The sequence below is a fragment of the Perca flavescens genome, chromosome 21 (assembly GCF_004354835.1).
Source record: "Perca flavescens isolate YP-PL-M2 chromosome 21, PFLA_1.0, whole genome shotgun sequence".
Classification (NCBI taxonomy): domain Eukaryota; kingdom Metazoa; phylum Chordata; class Actinopteri; order Perciformes; family Percidae; genus Perca; species Perca flavescens.
Window position 1 is genome coordinate 25,552,387 of NC_041351.1, and position 19,992 is coordinate 25,572,378.

The 19,992-nt window shown below is 41.0% G+C and overlaps 2 protein-coding genes across 2 annotated transcripts in view; one reads left to right on the forward strand and one right to left on the reverse strand.

The window, feature by feature from the left end:
* Positions 1–2,627, forward strand: part of LOC114547719 (myosin-16) — a 30,374-nt gene extending 27,747 nt beyond the window's left edge. Inside the window, exons 17-19 of the mRNA XM_028567059.1 lie at positions 961–1,161; positions 1,458–1,604; positions 2,396–2,627. Coding sequence (XP_028422860.1) covers positions 961–1,161; positions 1,458–1,604; positions 2,396–2,545 — 498 coding nt within the window. The 3' untranslated portion in view covers positions 2,546–2,627. The remainder of the gene's footprint in view (positions 1–960; positions 1,162–1,457; positions 1,605–2,395) is intronic.
* Positions 2,628–8,250: 5,623 nt separating this feature from the next.
* gas7b (growth arrest-specific 7b) overlaps positions 8,251–19,992 on the reverse strand; it is a 63,509-nt gene continuing 51,767 nt past the window's right edge. Inside the window, exons 12-14 of the mRNA XM_028567072.1 lie at positions 17,339–17,418; positions 16,484–16,582; positions 8,251–9,289 (exon numbers count right to left, since the gene is read on the reverse strand). Of these exons, the coding sequence (XP_028422873.1) occupies positions 9,176–9,289; positions 16,484–16,582; positions 17,339–17,418 (293 nt within the window). The 3' untranslated portion in view covers positions 8,251–9,175. The remainder of the gene's footprint in view (positions 9,290–16,483; positions 16,583–17,338; positions 17,419–19,992) is intronic.

Below are 19,992 nucleotides of genomic sequence, written 5' to 3' on the forward strand. Positions count from 1 at the left end.
TCGGGGCCCCAGGCCACAAATTTTGGGACCCCTAGTGACCCCCTCTTTTCTTTGTGTCCTTAAGGCCCATTCAGATAAAAAAAGCGATCCAGTAATCTTCGCCCTTGTGGTGTGGCAGTGTCAATGAAATGGTCCATGTGCGTGACGTCATTTTGTGTTCTTTAACCCCCCCCCCCAATGTAGCACAAGTAGACTTTATATTTCACAGTTCCTGTTTTCTGCCAAGTCATTTATAGATGTGGCCGTTTCCAAGCGCACTTGAAGGCAGCTTCATTTCCCAGAGGAAGAAAAGAGATGGAGGGACGTAGGAAACAGTCAGCTGTTCCACAAACTCCCGGGCAGTTCAGAACTTGTGTTTGATGTTTATAAACTTTCTTGTGGCAGCGACAGGGGCAGTGAAGTTTCCTGTTTCCTGTACGGGACTCTCACACCGCCTTTAAAACCCAACCATTGTTCTCAACTTTTTGCTGCAGGCCTGCTGTATTTGTTTTCCGTGTTCCCCCTGTGGCAACCTCCACCGCAGCCTAAACACACTAACCCCATTCAGAAAAATTTTTTTTTTTGCAGACTGAGTTCTGGCCATCTCTACTGTATGTTATGTTAAAATTACCTAGTTATTGCTGGGATCCGGAAATGCAGAAACATCACCAAAATAGATCAGATGAGGCAAGAAACACGAGCCGTGAGACAATGAGACAGTTTAGGAGAGACAGCAAAGGCAAATAGTACAAGTAAAACTGTCCTTCACACACTACAGACTTTGTAATCAAGCGTACTTTCTTTAGTTGAGGACACAGTTTTCCTGTGCAATGAGGGATTATTAGCAACATTACAGTTGTTCTCACTTTCAGGTTAACTACAACTTTGGTAAATACAGTTTACCCTTTGAGTACCAACTAGGTCAGCTGGAAAACTTGCTGAAAACTTGGAGTGAAGTCACTGTTGCATGTCTGTGTGCAGGTGAAGGAGATGGAGCTGGAGTTGGACTCGGAGCAGAAGCGGCACGCTGAGACGGTGAAGACTCTGCGGAAGAACGAGCGTCGGATGAAGGAGCTGCTGTTTGAGTCCGAGGAGGAGCAGAAGAACCAGCAGAGGATGCAGGAGCTGGTGGAGAGGCTGCAGAACAAGATGAGGGCCTACAAGAGACAAGTGGAAGAGGCAGTACGTCACGCAGAGCCCTTTTTTTATTTTATCTTTTTATTGCAAGACAGAACACACAACATTAAAAGAACAGCAAAAAACACAAACAAGAAACATCACACAGTCAGATGGTTGTGTTGGGTGTGTGTGTGTGGCTACGTGATCAATCTGAGATATAGTAGGATGGATGGGTGGGGGTGATGGGCTTGAGGGGAATCACAGGAGAGCAGGAAAACTAAAATAAATAGGGCTCTGCGTGCCCTGACATGTGACCTGCAGTGCATGTCACTGTGCTGATATTCTGTCTGTCATTGCAGGAGGAACAAGCTACCTTGAACCTGGCGAAGTACAGGAAGACGGTCCATGAACTGGATGACGCTGAGGAGCGAGCGGACATTGCTGAGTCAGCACTCACCAAGATCAGGACCAAGAGAAGAGGCAGCTTGGGACAGGGCTACTCCTCTGTAAGTACTTCCTGTTTCCTTCTGCAGCAGCCAGGTGATAGGCGTCCTCTGCGTTAAGGGTTTTTAGGATTGTGTTCTGACAAATGTGGTGTGTACTAGATTTTGTTGTTATTCAGAGTTCGAATTTAATGCTAATTTTATGATAATATAATATTGTATGACGGTTATGATCCCCCACCCTCCGTTACAAATACACAAACTAATGCTAATAATTAGCTAATGATTAATAAGTGGTGTCATTAAATCTTTTTTAGTGATGTATAAAATATATTATTATTGATTATTTCTGCCCTGATAAATTATGTTTATAGATGATTTACAAAGTATTTCTTAACCATTAACAATGTATTCTAATCATCAGCTATATAATAACCATCCTAAAATCATTTAGTAATCATTAATATATATTTTTTTGATGTATGCAACATTTAATTAAATTATTAAATAGTAATCATTAATTATAATTTCATTGTTTGTTCATAGTAAAATTACTATTAACTCAAGTTAAACCAAGTTTACCATTTATTAGTGATGGTTATTATAAAGTGTTACCGTAATGCCTAAAACATAAATGTTGTGTCTATTATCAAAGGCCAGTAATGGCCTGTGTTACCTTTCATACATCTTGTTACGGTCTGTGTGCAGAAATGTTTGCATGTGATTACTCCTACTTTAGGAAAATAGTTTGATTGACTTTTTCCTTAAAAATCTTTTGTGGTAGTGCTAAAAACAATGTGTAATTGTGGCGGGCTTTGTCTAAATATGAATGTGAGCCATGTGTGCTCCCCTAGGGTTACAGTACCCCATACCCTGGCCTGGTCTGCTCCCCCAGCTCCGTGGGGTCAGAGGGCAGAGGGGAGAAGATCCTCAACGATGACGAGTCTGTCAGCTCCCTCATCCCAGCGTATCTCGACTCGCTCAAGAAGCTCATGGTGGATTAGAAACCCAGCGGGTAGAATGGTAGAATGTCAGAGCTCCAAATGTCTCCAGCTGCTACGGCATTCACAATCTGACTGGACAAAGAGAGGAAGGAACAAGTACATTATAGAAAAGTTCAATGGGAACGTAGAGTATACACACACACAGGTGACACACATTGAATGGTTTGAGATGTCTCAACACATACAGGTCGTTAACAAACCTTTCAATGTGTGTCACCTGTGTGTGTGTGTATACTCTACGTTCCCATTGAACTTTTCTATAATGTACTCATTCCTTCCTCTCTTTGTAAGGACTGCAGTCTGTAAGATCATAGCTTCCAACACACTTTTGTATACACTATACGATTCATAATGTTATATGTGTATGTTAAAAACTGATTGAATATGTTAACTGTACTGTAATTTTGTTCTAAAATACCAAAAGGTGTTTATTACAAGAAGTAATCCATATAATCTGAAGTATAAACTATTCACCATTTATAAATGGTGTACTGTGGTAAACTGTCCACTTAATGTTGTCTCTTCTCACAAAAATGAAACAATATATTCAATACTGCCTCGGCTTCCCTAGATGATGGAAAATCTAAAACTGCAGTGAATGCAACCTTAATTTATCTGTAAGCTAGTTAAGTTTCCCAACTGCTAGGGTCTGGGGGGAGGGCACGAAGCAGAGACTGTAATAATAGCCAACGTAGCAGCAACCGTTGGGTTGTGGACTGCTGACTTATGAAGCCTCGATCTTGGCCATTTGGCCGTCGCCATCTTAGTATTTTGAAATCAGATCTGACCATATTTGGACAAGTGGGTGGCGTTGGAGATGCTGACTAAGTGCTAAGCTAAACGCTAAGCTAAATATAAAGAGGAAAACTTCTGAAGTGAGTCATCCAGTGGAGTTGGCTAGTGAACGCTAAACAAGACATTTCTAGGCAACCTAAATGTTGGTAAAAGTTTAAGATGAAAAACATGCATATCAGCCAAAAACATGTTGAGGTTTATTTTAATTCCAGTGTTAGCATGGTTAGCATTGCTAAGCCTCTTTCCTGATTGACAGGTCCTAAAGCATCCCCTGCTTTATCGTGTATTTTAAAATAAATGGGAGCATCATTAACTAAATGAACATCACATTGTGTTGAAGAAGACTTACAAGTAGCGATTGAGACCATAAACTCATTATGAAAATGTTTACTAAGGTAATAAATCAAGAGAGAAGTAGACTCATTTTCTCACAGACTTCTGTAGAAACAGGAGCCATTGGAGTCTCCCCCTGCTGGAAGTTAGAGAGAATGCAGCTTTAAGGAGCTTCAGCTTTGGCTTCACTTCTTAAAGGCCGGTTACACACTGCACGCGTCGCGCGAGCGTGGCGTTTCTGTTGCGTCTCAGCTGCGTGGATTTTTCTGCATCCTACACACCAGAAGCGTGTCTGACGCGGCGCTGCTCCTACTGCTAGATACAGGGAGGGCTGATCTCGGGACATAGTGCAGACAGATTCAAACTCTGAAAAATCTGTTTATAACAACTTTGTGTAGCTGTAAAGAGCCTATATAGCCTATCTGATGTTGGACCGTCACTCAGAACACACACTATGTTGTTATCGTAGCCTATCCTATCATTTATATGTAGCCTATTGATTTGATTAAAGCAAGACAACGTCGGCAGTATTGACTGCAAAATATGTTACAGAATATTTCGTTCTGTATGACAGGTGCAATATTTGAAAATATTTTCTCTGAAATTTTGTATTACATTTATATCTACATTGATGTCAAAACCTAGACTTTCAAACATCAAGATGTCATTTATTAATGTGCATTCGTGTCTAAATGACATATACACATATTTTCCTATTCTATTTTGCCTGGAAACGCTTCCAACACGCTCGCGTCTCACGTGAAAAATAGGCGTCGGTTCTATTTCTAGCAGGCACGCGTCTCAGGCGCGTCTCACGCCGGTAGTGTGTAAGCTCTAACCTGTTAACATGGGAGCCGAAATATAAACTGACGCGCCACGCGGCTGACACGCTCGCGCGACGCGTACAGTGTGTAACCGGCCTTAGACCTTAAAGCTTCGTCCGGTATTTTTTACGGTCTATTTTACAAAGACAGCACCATATTCTGTAAATTTAAATTGCTAACTAGTAACTTTTATAACACGTTCTACTAGCTAGTACAGCAGAAGAGTGAGGCTAGACAAATACAAGACTAGGCTAGCATGTTAAGCCCAGAAGTCTCGGCTGGCAAGCTTTTGTTGATTCCTTATAGTGCTAATCTGAAGAACACAATGTTAAACATTTCAAGCTATAATGTACAGGTCTATGTGCTAAATACTGTATTAAGCCAATACTTCCTCCCTGCCAGAGAGATATATAAAAACCTTTCCACCGGTTCTAACTGTTGAAGTACAACAGTACTGTGTAGTGTGCTGTGGTGTATCAACAAAAGACAAACATAAATGATTAGCTCTTCATTAACTAATGGCTTATATTTATTTAGCAAATCATTATTTATAATGCTAAATAATACTTTAGTATTACCAAAGAAGATATGCAACACAATGCTATTAATACATGAGTTATTTTAGGTAATAAGACTTTTTTTTTTTTTTATTTCCCTAAACTGTAACAAATCTGATGAAGTCCAGTATATCTCTTTGTCTGAACTTGTAACCACATCTTTATTATCGCTGCCTAAATCTGTAACATGGCTTAGTCAAACCATTTTATTGTTGAATATGAAAATGTGTTTTTTAAGGAAATAAAATTCTTTTTTTTCAATTCTATATGCCTTTTCCAACTTTGTAATCATACAAAAACATCACACACAAAGCAAAAACCAACACGGAGAGAAGCATGTTATGACATAAGATACATATTTTGCTTTTATTGATGAAAAATGTCAACCTTTAGCTGTTAATGTACAAAATCATCTGAGTCCTCTTCTCTCAGTGAAGTAATACTAAGCACTAATACTGGACAAGACATGGGTGTAAAAGAGCATTTTGTTCAACATTTAGCTTTGGCAGACAGCAGCACTGACACTGAATACAACTGAAGCAATTGACTTATATTTTCAAAACATAAGAGGGCTGTTGTATTGCATAAAAACACTGTATGTTCCATATATTTTCAGTACCAAAAGTCTCAGGCAGTAGAGCCTCCTTTCATTGCAAATCAAATCCCACATCCCATGTATTTACACTTTAGTAATAAAATGGGTAAGTTCTCTTTAGAATACTTTTCATATGAACAGTAACTTACAGTATATCTTCTAAAAATCATTTGGGTATAAAGTGCAATTGGCTGATTCCTAATTCTTATTAGGAATGAAGTAAAACACAGGTGGAAATCAAGTATTAAAACATTACACGTGTCCCTGCCCCAAGAGAAAGAAACGTTTGCTAAACCTCGGCGGAGAACAATGAAGCTTAGCAACCGTAGCTAGGTGGGGCAGGCCTGCCAAGCTTCGGGTTTCGCAAACACGCATATACTAAAAAAAAACAATACTACCAAATACAATAGTATCAAAACCCCTTGAAGGGTGGAGTCTTTTTTCAAGAACCAAAAACCCAAAAGAGCAAAATTGTAATGAATGGTTTATGTGCTCTAAAGTAGGCTGCAAATGTTAGCCTGTACTAGCTAATGTTTGCTTTATGACCTTCAATAGTAACTTGGCAAAATTACAAAAGACAATGGGCATGTCATTAGATAATTATATTATTTGATTTTACAGGTTACATGAGAAAGAAACCTGCTCAAGACTTGAACATCCACTGGGTTGGGGGCCGATGGGGCCATTTCAGAGATTAAAGGGAACGTTTGTGGCCATGTCCTGCTCTTTATATGTTTTGGAAAGGTAGCGAAAGTCCAGCTAAACCTGTTCGATAGTGTTACATTTGCTGAACTCAGATTATTTGTCATCCTCTTCTCTCATGAAAGTGAAGCATATTGTTAAAAGAATTTCTATAGTAAGCATCCAAACCAAAGTTATATTAGATCAAATACCATTTGAATTGCATTTTGAATTATTATACTAGGGTTAACTAGCTCTACCCTTCAAAACAAACAATGTTGTTTCTTTATTTCCATGGCTTCTTCATGAATCACCAGCTAGGGAGGATGCTAACTTTTGGTGGGACTTGTTAGCAGAGGTGACACCTTACTTAAGTCGAAATTTTGGGTATCTATACTTTACTGGAGTAATTATTTTACAGCAGACTTTTTACTTCTACTCCTTACATTTTCAAGCAATTATCTGGACTTTCCACACCTTACATTTTAAAAATAGCCTTGTTACTCCTATTTCAGTTCGGCTTGTTTTCATTCCGGCTTGTCATCGTTCAAAAGAACACACACACACACATAAACCTATACCATTCCGACACCCTATTGGTTTGTACGCGACCCATCGCGCCTGCACAGACCCGGTGCTAATACAGCACCGGTGTCTTAACGACCGTTATCTACTGGACCGAATAGCAATGTGGATTTCGGTGCCTTATTTAGGTGCCACTTAAATGCCTGTGCTTCTCTCTGATGCTCCGAAAACGGACGTTAGAGGGAACTGAAACATCGCCGCATGGGACGCTAGTTAACACTACACGCGACAGCAGCTAACGTTAGCCTACCGTTAGCTAGCAGCTGGAGTAAACACAGTTAAAAGGGTGTGCCATAATTCGTCGGCGTGAGTACACACAAAGTCAATGCAAAGACGCAAATGTACATGACACGATTGGCGCTGCGAGAATGATGCAGAATTAGCGCCAACGCCGAAAATTTGCACGAGTTGAAATATTTGAACTTTGTGTGATGTTAAAGCCAATCAGTGTTTAGATCGCCCTGAGGTCCTGACATTGAATCAGAAATGGAGGAACAAACGATTGTAGCTCTGCAGCTCCTCATTACCTACAGAGAGCGGACGGAAAGACGATTTCTTACAAAAAGTAAGAGAGGAAGTTGGACTACCAATTCAATTCAATTAGCTTTATTGGCATGCATGTATCAAAAACAATATTGCCAAAGCATCACGCAAAATTAATACAGATACAAAATAAATTCAACAATATAAATAATCAAATCAAAATCAAAGTAACAATACTACCTGGTAAGGTCTAGAACAGAGGTCTTCAACGTTTTTCAAACCAAGGACCCCTGAACTGAAAGAGAAACAGATCAGGGACCCCCTACTACATATATTGTATAAAATGAAGTTGCATATTAAACTGGGCCTACAATAAGGTGTAGGGCGCCCTAAAGCCTTTATAAATACCTTTTTTTGTATAGAATACTAAGCTATTAAAATAATAATTGTTGGTATGATTTTATAAATCATGTTTTGATGTTAAACATAGAAGTGGCACAGTGAATCCTCTGGATGAACTGGATCTGTGGATGGCTACCTTACCTTTAGGCCAGTAAGTCTATCATCAATGGGGATTTATATTTGCTAATAATATGTTGGATTCATGTTAAGACTTACATTTTTGAAAAAACTTTCAAAAATTAACAATAATTTGGAGGCCCCCATGCAGTGACTTTGAGGACTCCCTAGATTTATGTCTGGTGTTGTGTTGATGGAGCAGCTTTAATGTTAGCATAGCGCTGATAAATCCAAACTTCATTCAGAAAACAAGCATTTTAAAAGTTCATATATATATATATATATATATATATATATATATATATATATATATACGATTTATCTGTTAAATTAACTTAAAAAACAGCTAAATCTGAACCTCAGGTAGCGTTGCAATTGGCAGTCATCCAGACCAAACATTTACTTCCTTGAAAAATGACTGTGCTTTTTGCTCTTCCAGATGAAATTTGTTATCCAGACATGACGCCGTTTGAATTTCTGACGAACCTGGGACTTCCACAGCAGGAAAAAAGCAGCCACAGGGGTTATTCGGCCATATTAATGACAGAAAAAACATTGTTGGTGCCTGCATCTCTACAGGTAATGCGAAGAAACACAAATGATCAATACGACCAAACTCCGGCGATTAAAGCGGTGTGAACTCCTCTTTGTGAACGCGCTGTAACAAGGGTGGGCGAGGCTTAGCAAACAATCAATACCTGCACACTATATATAGGGATAGCAGTATTTAAATAACCTTATTCTTATTCTGGGACACGGTTATATCACTCTTAGGTCAGACTGCATTTAGTTTAGCAACATCTGTTCAATCATTTTTGCCAACAACTTGCAGAAGTGAATCAGAGAATTACCTCACAGAGCAAAAGCACCAGCAAACTGCTGCATTACACTGCTGTTTTACACAAAGCTATTAAACATTTACAGGTGTTAAATGTTCATGTTGGTGCTTCTTGATCATTTGCCTCACCTTTTGCCTTACCATTCACACTCTTTGATCCCATTTCCCTGTGCCGTCTCAGCTGGCCATCAGCTTGCATAACAGAAAACTACGACCTGTCACTGTCTGACATCTTCATTAATTGCTTAGGTTTCTCACAATATTCCCCAAATACTGACAACATCCTCAGCAGGTTGTTGTCGGGGGGTGAAGAGCCAATGAGCGCTGACTGATCCTCCCTCGGTCTGCTAGGAGTCAGTCCTGAGCCATGCAGCCTTGGGCTCAGTGTTCCTGAGTGTGAGCATAAGCACAGCACTGAGGTCAGATCTCTATGTCCACTGGCCTGATCTCTCCGGTCTGATTCTCCCGCACCCACAGCTCTCTGTCTCTGGCCGGGTCCACCCCTTGCAGCAGCTGGTCCACCGGCTCCATTGTCTGGACAAACAAAGGACAGCAGATGTTAATGCTGACAGTGGTCAGTGGATCTTTGGTTCCCTCTGCTGGGATAGCTGGGGTAACCATGGGATGGATTCAACTCCAGTGTTGTGGTGTTTTTCCGTTGGCACTTTTGGCCGTGTCGAGTGAAACCGAGCCAAGCCAAGCCAAGCCAAGCCAAGCCAAGCCAGCACGTGAATGGAATGCCATTATGAAAGGCACAATAGTGTGCAACAGAAAAAGTCAGTTGAATGTGCAAAAAAACTTTTCTTTACTCCAGCCAGGCAGGCATAAGACACTATCACTTCAAAGTGTATGCAGCAAATGTAGCAGCAGTTAATAATTTAGTTTCTTAGATTTTGCATCCAATGTATATATTCTATATAGATTTTTTTATATCACCTCTTTCCTTCCTCTTTCCCTTTGTCTGTTATCTTGCCTCTTGGCCTGTCTCTGTACTGCTGTGATGTTAATTTCCCCTCGGGATTACTAGTCTGTTTTAGTGCCTCGCGAACATTTTAATTGGGCCAAGGCCTTTACTTAGTCAAAGTGACATTTTCCTTGACTTTAACTTGCAAACTTATTTATCAAAATGTCTTTTGACTTAACACACTATAGTGAAATTTTAGAGAGCTCCAAAGGTGTTAAGGTGTTTACCAGTGGCCTATGAGGATCCTAGGTGTCTGCAGTGCAGAGCCAGAGGCGAGCACAGGCCTTCTGTAGCATTGGTAGGGATGAACAATGCTTTAAGTCTAATGATATACATGTCTTAGTTAGCTCTCTGTAAATGTTTAGACCTGATCTATATGAAAAGTGTCCTGAGATAACTGGTATGATTAGGGTTAGGTTTGGGTTAAGGTTAGGGTTAGGTGCCTTGAAATCTACGGTTGCAGCGCTGACTGGAAGGAGACGTTGGGGGCTTAAAACACCATTGAGCATGATTTGACGTTATAAATCAAATTCAATTCTCAAAGTTCAGCCCTAACCTACTAGCCACTTATACTTAACTATATTCAGCAGCATTTCACCACATTGAGAGGATGTCCAACAAGTTGAAGAAAGAAGACCAGAAAAGAGGTGAATCAATGTTGGGTGCCGCGATAGTCACGCTATCAGCTATGCTAGTCGAACACAAAGCCTCCCTCTTGACTGAATTCAAGACCTTTTTCCAAGCTGAATTCAGCACGACGTTCTCCAAACTCAAGGCAAGGTTAGACAACATCCAGACTACTATATTGGATCACCAACAGCGTCTTTCATCATTGGAGACATTCGCCATCACCACAAGCCAGGACATGAAAACCGTGGAGGCTAAGCTAGCTACGGTGTCTGAGGTGAACGCTAGGCTACAAGCCAAACTTATCGATCTGGAAAACAGAAACTGCCGAAACAACATAAGGATAGTTGGCCTCCCCGAGAACATTGAAGTTGCTCAGCCGACAGCTTTTTTTTCTCAACTTCTAGTTGAGGTTTTTGGCGAACAGACACTGGATTCAGCCCCGGAGCTAGAACGAGCTCATCGCACGATAGCTCCAAAACCAGGCCCCGGCGAGAAGCCTTGGGCTGTCGTGATGCGTTTCCACAGATTTCAGATCCGGAGTTGGTTGTGCGCAAAGCTCAAAGGCAGCGGGGCAAGCTGAAATACAAAGGCTCCCAGATCCACATCTTTGAGGATTACTCTCCTGAAATAGTCAAGCAACGCTCTGCATAACGAGACGTGATGAAAGAGCTTTACAACCTGGGCCTCAGGCCCGCCCTGTATTACCCGGCCAAGCTGTTTATTAAGACTGGAAAGGGACTGAAGCGTCGGCTCATTTCCCCTGAGGCCGCTCGGGACTTCATCTCTTCTCAGCGCCGACGCAGCGTGGGATCCACGGAGGACTGATCTTGCCTGACAACGTAGGGGCTACGGTAAAACTGCCCAGATAACTGGTTTTTGCTAACCCCACGCCCATACGACGGGCTAACGTAGCTTGATGGCTCTCTTCAACAGGCCACTGTTAGCACCCGGCCTGCCAGGACATGCTAACCCCCTGCTTCGCTATGTACTGATCTGGTAAGACCACTCCAAGATTTGTAGCTGCAGACTGCTAATGTTACCTCAAGCTTCTGTTATGGCTGTTTGCAGGGGCGGATCTACCGGGGTGGCATAGGGTGGCAAATGCCACCCTAAAAGAAAGCCTTGTAACCCCTGCTGCCACCCCAGTTGGCAGCAACGAATTACGGTAAAAGTTATGGCCAATTTAACAATTTACGAGCGTGCGTCTCCAATGTCCAACTGTCATAAGATGACGCCAGAGCGGAGAGAGACTGTTTTGTTTGGAAAACTGAGTGGCGCAAAGCGAGGGAGCCAGGAGTCGCAATGAACGGAGACACAGGAAGAAAGAGGTCAAAATGGATTAACATCTATCAAGAAATGAAATTATAACGAAAGCACAGTGCTAGCATAGTTGCGATGCTGATTTTGAGATGATACAAATCAGGTTGAAGAACGTTATTTCGCCAACTATAGGCTACAATGTTACTTAGGGTCTGACGTTTGTTCTGTGTAAAGTAGGCTACAAAAGCTAATACTGATTCAACGTAGAGCTGTGCGATTTGTTTCCCTAAAAAAATTTAGAATATTTTTTTATAAAAAACTCGAAATGTAAATATATTTTAAAAATATATATTTATTGTATTAATTATATTTAATTAAAGTGCATCAACATAAACAAAATTGCAAAGGCAAACCCTTTCTCTAACTGAAAAGTCACTGTGCAGTGTGAAACAAAGATTGTTAAACATCCAAATTATTTATACTGAATTTAGATTGAAAAAAAATCTAAAAAATCGTTTTTTTGAAAATATGAATCGATTTGACCTACCAACTCGATTTTTAAATCAAATCGATTTTTTCCCCAATCCTAATTCAACGTCTGTCAAGGAAAACATTGTTACTTTGAATCTTACAGAAATGAAGAGGAAAGGTAGCATATTCAGTTTTTGTCTCCAAAGAGAAAGGCAAGAGAAATAGAAAATGAACAAGTGAGCAAGGTAGACGGAGAAGATGAGGTGGAAGGAGAGAGAAAAGAGGTGGAAAAAGAGAGAGAAAAGGTGGAAGGAGAGAGAAAATGCCAACAGAAACGTGACAGAGACAGAATACAAGGCCAAGGCGTCCAGGGACAGGAGGAGGTGGAGAACACTACAGCGGTGAAGATATGTAGGGAGAGCATCACCAAGATGAGGAGGGAGAAAGCCAGAGACAAGAGAACATGCAGGGCTCAGACAGTGAAAGGGAAAGCAGAGTGCCTGGGCCATCGCCAACGATCTCCTGTCGAGCTGGTCCACACGGTATGGAAACTGTTGATGTATAGTATACTAAGTTAGATATGTATAAGAACAACAAATGACAAAGCTTAAATATGAATAATTAGGGAAAGTTGTCAGTGTGAAAGTGTGATGAGATGGGGAGATGAGTTTTTATATTTTGTGTAGAATGTATTTTAGATCTATTGCTCAGATTAAATATAAAAAATAAAATAAAACAAAAAATAAACAAATGAACCTAAAAATATTCTCCCAGGCTAAAATTTTAGTGTGTGTTAACACAGTCTGATGGTTATAACTAATCAATGACAGTTCCTAATCTTGTACAAATGCTGCCTGCACAGTCCAAAACAGTTTGCTTCCTGTCTCACACATCTGCCACTCATCACCTGGGTCTTAACTTAATGCCTTTCCTGTGATAATGTCCCTTACTTCTATCCTACTTCTATCTCCTATTAAGTGAGATCACATTGTATGGTCACTTATTCCTAATATGAACTGTTTCAAATGAAACCTCAAATGCAGGACACTGATTGCATGAGATGAAGTGTGTCTGTATGAGTTTGTAAATGGCAGCCTGTGCCCTTTTGTAGTGTGTATATATTATTTCTCATCAAACTGTGATAACTGTTTAAATTCCGTAAATATACGTCTGACATATGTTGCCACCCCTCAAAAATTCCTGCCCCCCTCTCGCCACCCCATGAATATTTTTCTAGATCCGCCCCTGGCTGTTTGTATATTCAAGTTCTATACTTTGAAGACTTTACTTGCCTTAGCTGACGTGGCTGGCGTTCAGAGCTAAATTGACTGCCTGGACGGGGCCGCCGTGGGCCTCACATAGTCGAGGCTGCGGTGTGACAACATATTTCTGCAATGTTTCTGTTTGACTAGAGTTTAACTATGCTTCTCCTGTTCAAAGTTGTAGCAGCAACGTAAGAATCCTTTTTTGTGAATCTGCACTCTCAAGTCGCAGGGGATATTTCAGTAAACACTCCCACACTAAAAATTTTCTTTTTTTACGCCCTGCTGACTCATGTTACGCCTTGTCAGTACTGCGATCTTGTCCTTCAGCTTTTTCAATATGTCTTTACTTTTATTGTTATAACCAGTGATTAAATTGGGCCGGGGCTCTCCGGGGCTCAGCCCCGGCACATAAGCCTGCTCGTTTGTGTCTGGATGTGCCTGCTTGCAGTCAGTTGCCTACTGGAAATATGTCACATAAAATTTGATGAAAGTGATGATTTTGAAAATATATTTCTGACAATAAATGAAAGATTTTTGAAATGGCATGTCTTCTAACAACCAGCGCAGCACTAAGTGTCTATATCGATAGGATTAACAGATAAAATGCCTTCTCCTAAAGCTAAAAACCCCCTTTGCAGCGGTGGAAGCCCGGTGCTACGAGTTCATGTCGCTGACCAAGCCATTAAACCGATCCTCGCCGTCGCATCTCCTCCAGCAGCAGGGCTCCGAGCCGGCCCCGGCTCGCCTCTGAGCACGGGTGTGTGTGTGTGTGTGTCTGTGTTTGTGTGTGTGTGTCTCTGTGTGTGTGTGTGTGTGTGTGTGTGTGTTGTAGTAGTAAAGAGAGAGAATGGGAGAAGGAAGTTTGTGTGAGGTGGATCTGGTCACCACAGACCCAAATCTTCTCATCTGTTGCTACTGTCATATGCTGTCTCTTCATGTGGCACATTATGTTTGGCACATTGTATGGGTCACTTCTTATATCATAACAAGATAATACAATGTGTAATCAAGTGATGACTAATTAACAGTAATGTAAATGCTAAATGCCCTAATACCTGTTGATACTACAACAATGCAAAGTATAGGCTCTTAACCTTGCAGTTTTTCACATATCATGTAAGACTCGATTTCTCCATTTCTTTGCACAAAACTCTCCAGAAAGTGCCATTTAATGGGCATACCCCTGGATCCCCCAAGGAGAGCCCCCACATAACAAATCCCAATTTAACCCCTGGTTATAACTGCCCATATAACAGTACCTCTGTTTTCTTTTCTTTTTTCCTTTTTTTCCCCCTTTCCTTTCTTTGACGATGTTGAGACCCAGAATGCTGTTCCTTATGCACATTATGCTGCCAATCTGATGGCTTGTTTGTACTGTTATTGTTCTGGTGTTGTTCTGGCAGTTTGGGAACACTTGGAACCCATGCGGATGTGTGGATGGCCCACACATTGCACAGCGGCACACGTCTCGGCAAAATCATTCTCTTTTTTTTCTCATGTGCACCACGCCTACACTCGTATGGACTTCTTCCTTCTAGACGATAGGCTGCTCTCCAAGATTAAATCCAGCGATTCCCATGTTCAAAAAGGAGTAGGAAGAAGTTCATAAACAAACTTTTCTAGTCCTACCCCCCCTTTCTCTATTTTTATGCTTTATATAAATATCCATTATTTACTTTGTACATAATTTGCGCAGTTTTAAAGTCAACAATATTTCTGAATTTTAGTGCTTTTAATTTGATAAAAAGTGGATTAGTTGATGCTTTATAAGTGGTTTTATGCGCCCGTCCAGTAACCCAGAAACAGTGACTGAGCCCCGTGGAGCTCAGTCAGGGCAGCGGCATTTGGTGGTCCAGTAACCCAGAAACGGTGACTTTGCGCCAGTTGTGGAGCTGCGGGCTGCTGATATCTCTATGCCTGGGTAGCAGTGCTTCGGCTGTAGCCTACTTCCACCCAATATAGTCCCAAGTCAATATCTGCCTAGGAAATCGTCTAGTCTTAATCTGCATTGCTATTTTTACTCGTTGTGAATACGCAGGCCACAAAAAGTAATTAGGTTTTGTTTTTGTTGTTGTTGGGTCACTTTTACTCACAACATGCTAACGGCAACAAAGGATTCCATTCATTACGCTAAGCTAAGCTATCGGCGGTGCCACCGGACTAAAACAATGCATGCACTGAAACAAAAATGCGTTTACCCACCTATATAAATATAGAGGAGACGGTGAATAACCCTATTTCAACAAACGGTGGTGTATTCCTTTAACCCTTGCGTTCTCTTCCCTGTTGACCATGCAACTTTTGGGTTTCCTTCTCGCATCAGTTCTAAGAGATGTGTACAACGAGGCTTTTCATCATTGTCGCCTATCAGACACCCTGTCGAAGGCCACTATCTCCCTAATTTTTAAGAAGGGGAAAGATCCCCTGCTTTGCGGCAGCTATAGACCAATCTCACTTCTCAATATGGACCTCAAAATCCTCTCAAAGGTTCTTGCACTCCATCTTCAATGGGTGATGCCCTCCATTATCTCACTAGATCAGACAGGGTTCATGCCTGGCCGACAGTCCTCCCACAACACTAGACGCCTACTTAACATCATCCACTCATCCAGTAATGATACCCCGGAAATTGTGGTGTCCCTTGATGCCGAAAAGGCCTTCGACATGGTCGAGTCAGGGCACCTACAGTATATAAGGCAATGGACAGGTTTGGCCTGGGCGACAATTTTATGGTTAAGATTATTATATTCATCCCAGATGGCCTCAGTTCAAACTAACGACATGTTGTCACCCCTTTTCTCACTCCGGAGAGGTACCAGGCAGGGCTACCCTCTGTCGCCAAGCAGCTTTTTGTTTACATTCAACATGATGGCCACCGAAGCACAGCAACCCGTTGATGCCGCCGTCGCTGCTACATCACCTGGATCGTTGGTCTGATTGGTTGAAGGACTATCCAACTGTGCCTGGAGGCATTTGAGTGTTCGTTGGTGACGGCCCTTTGGAAATTAGCTGTGAATTAACCTTCCCCAGACCCACTCTCAGTTACAACTGAGAAGGGTCTGGTGTGAACCAGGCTACTAACCCTTAGCACTCAACAAAGAGTGTGGAGTAGTTTTTTAGTAGTTAAGGTTTACTTACACTTTGGTTGAACATGTCTGTCTCATGTCGGAGGGTGGTGTACTGACACAGATGCTGTCTGATCATCTCTACCCGCTCCACCTCCAGCCGCTCCAGCTCCTGAGGAGAGAACCGGCTGAGTCATTTCCATCTGTCCACACCGTACAGAAGGCATGCTCTACAATGCTTAACAGGGGACTTTCAATGACTTAAAAAGAATGATTTATAAATTCCCTGTTTGGCAAACACTGTTCAGGGGATCAAACGTATGACTCTAAAGTGACCAAATGGAAATTAACTTTCAAGTCTTTTAAATACATGTAAAAATTCAGAGGGAACCCTAGTGCATTGCTTCTGGGAATGTACAGCCAGGCCCCTCAACATACATAATGGGTATTAGAAAGGAGTTTCCCATTTCTATCGCACTCTATAGGTATATTTTGTATGTGGATAAAGGGTCCATCAATTGCCTAAAAGGAAAGGCTTTTTGTACAGAGCTGGAAAGAAAATATGCATATATATATACAATATATATTGTACATGGCTGTGTATACGAGCACATGGGCATGTACATAACAGGCATAGATATAGAACATATCTATAATAACAGGTGTAATAAATACATTATGTATGTGTGGAATAGCTGACTGTTATATTTCATGTTTATCTTTGTCATTTTTACAAGACTTGTTTCTTCTTTTTAATTTGTTGTTTGTTAATGAATTAGTCTTTGTAAGAGCGACCCTAATCTTACACTAGCACACAAAATGAGAAGTCCGTTTTCACATTGAAAATTAACTAAAGCAAGACTAAAGAATGACATGTACCACAGCGGCACCGCTTCCAGTCACACACACGTGACACATGCTTTCTTACCAGACTCGTAGTGACCATCTCCTCAAACCATTTGGACTGAGACTGGTTATAAAGGTCGACACAGCGCATCAGCTCGTCTCCTGTTAGAGAGAATCACGAGAATACATGTTCACTCAGGACTACATGAGACCTGACAGAATGCCTCTGTCAACTGGGTTTCTCTAGGTATCTGCACATTAAAATGTATATTGCACAGTTTCTCCACTAGGTGGTGCTACTGGCCAACTATTCCCTAACAGCTGATACGTTACCACAATGCTCATGCACCATATTTGTTTCAGCTCACTCAGTTGATGCTATTATCCTTAACAGTGCAGATAATCCGGACAGATAATAGATTATCTATTATGACAGCATAAGCAATGATAAACAGAAAGGCTAATTAATTAATGTTACTGCCTGTATCCCGCTGACAAGAAAACAAACACCAATCATCTGTGAGATTAGATCAGTGAGGAAATGATGTAGATTAATCGGTTTCCAGCAGATGACTCTCAATCTTCTGCAGTAAACATCTGCTTTTTTATTGTGTGAATGCTGCAAACTTTGAACCATTCCCAAAACCTCTAGCGATTAGAAAATGATCAGCTTTTTGATATCTTTTACAGTTTTTGTGTTGTAACTGTTTAAGTTTAAGTAACATTTAAGTTTAGTGCTTTTAGGCTTTTTCTGCATTTTTAATGGGTATACATGGCGTGACGTAGACTTTTAGGGTGGAGTTTGCATATTCTTCCAGACTTTCTTTGACAAACAATGCTATGAATTTTTATGACTTTTTTCAACTTACTAGCCCTAGGCTGTCTACAGAGACCGCATTTTTTTTTTACAGTGTGTTTAGGGGACCGGCAGCTCACGGATAGTGAGGAGATGTTTGCTGTATGTGACAAAAAATGTTGTAGCCTAAAAAAAAGCTTAGAGTACCTTTAAAGGAACACGCCAACTTATTGGGAATTTAGCTTATTCACCGTAACCCCCAGAGTTAGACAAGTCAATACATACCCTTCTCATCTCTGTGCGTGCTGTAATGCTGTCTGACCGCTCCAGCGGCATCAGGCCAGCACAGAACATGCAGGTGAATGGTTCCAGTAATCCTACTGCTCCGAATAAGTGACAAAATAATGCCAACATGTTCCTATTTACATGTTGTGATTTATAGAGTCACAGCATGTACAAAAAACAACGTAACATGAGACACAGCCGTCTTCTAACTGTAAACAAACCGGGAACTATATTCTCAGGCAGAAGAATATAGTACTTGGGCGGAGTGATATGCTCGCAGCAAGCCTGTCTGAGAATATAGTTCCCAGTTTGTTTACTGTCAGAAGATGGCTGTGTCTGATGTTACGTTGTTTTTTGTACACGCTGTGACTCTACAAATCACAACATGTAAATAGGAACATGTTGGCGTTCTTTTGTCACTTTTGTCACAATTGGGAGCAGTAGGCTAGTTGGAACAAGGATCTTTGCTAAGCTAAGCTAATGCTGGAACCGTCAGACAGCGTTACAGCACGCACGGAGATGAGAAGGGTATGTATCGACTTGTCTTACTCTGGGGGTTACAGTGAATAAGCTAAATTCCCAATAAGTTGGCGTGTTCCTTTAATAGGATAGGAAATAAGGAGAGAGAGGGGAAATGACATGCAGCAAATGGCCAAGGACTGAGCCTCTAGTGCATGGGATGCACGCTTAACCAGGCACCCCTATACTATGACATAGTTTCGATGTATATGGTGGCATTTTTTTTTACATACTATACTATAGCTTTTTTCACTTCTTTCAACATACTATATATGCCTCTTGCATGTTACATTAAAACACAATTTGAGTAATTACATGGTAGTTGTAACGTGTACATATTTGTCATATTTTGTATTTTTATACTGTTATTTCAAATTTCACATTTAATAAGTTACTATAGGTTACAGCATACTATGACTTTTTTATCGACATACTATACTATGACTTTTAGTCACTTTTTTCGACATACTATACTATGGATTTTCTTCGACATACTACACTTGCTTCTTTTATAACTTTTTTTGATAATCTATACTATTGGCCTGGTAGTAGCTCAGTGTGTAGGGAGTTGGGTTGGGAACCGGAGGGTTGGCGCTGGAGGTGCTAGTTCACCTCATGGGCACTGTGTCATACTATACTATGATTTTTTTCACGTTTTTTTACATTCTATTCTATGACTTTTTATCACTTTTTCAACATGCTATACTATGACTTTTTATTACTTTTTTCACAGTTTATAATAAACAGGGTCTTCAATACAGCTCAGAATATGCTTTTATGAATAGATAGTGAAAAAAACAGGAAGAAATGCAAGTGTTTATTCTGCAGATGAACACATCATACCAGCCCTCCAACCCTTAAAAAACTAAATTAATACCAATACATTCATTTTAGAAACTCTGGACAGAAAAAAATTCGGATCCAACCACGTTGGGAGGGGTTTGAAATGCGATAGACTCCGTGCTTCAGCTTCCCTCACTCTGTAGTCATTAGGCTCGTTGAGCCAGGTCTGCGCAGAATTGATCACCGTCGATTGCCGCCCAATGCATGCCGGTTAGATTTGTGTTCGACTTGCCGTGCATTCATGGCAAGGGGGTAAGCTTCGCTTCAGAACTCAAGCCATCTATGGGTCCATT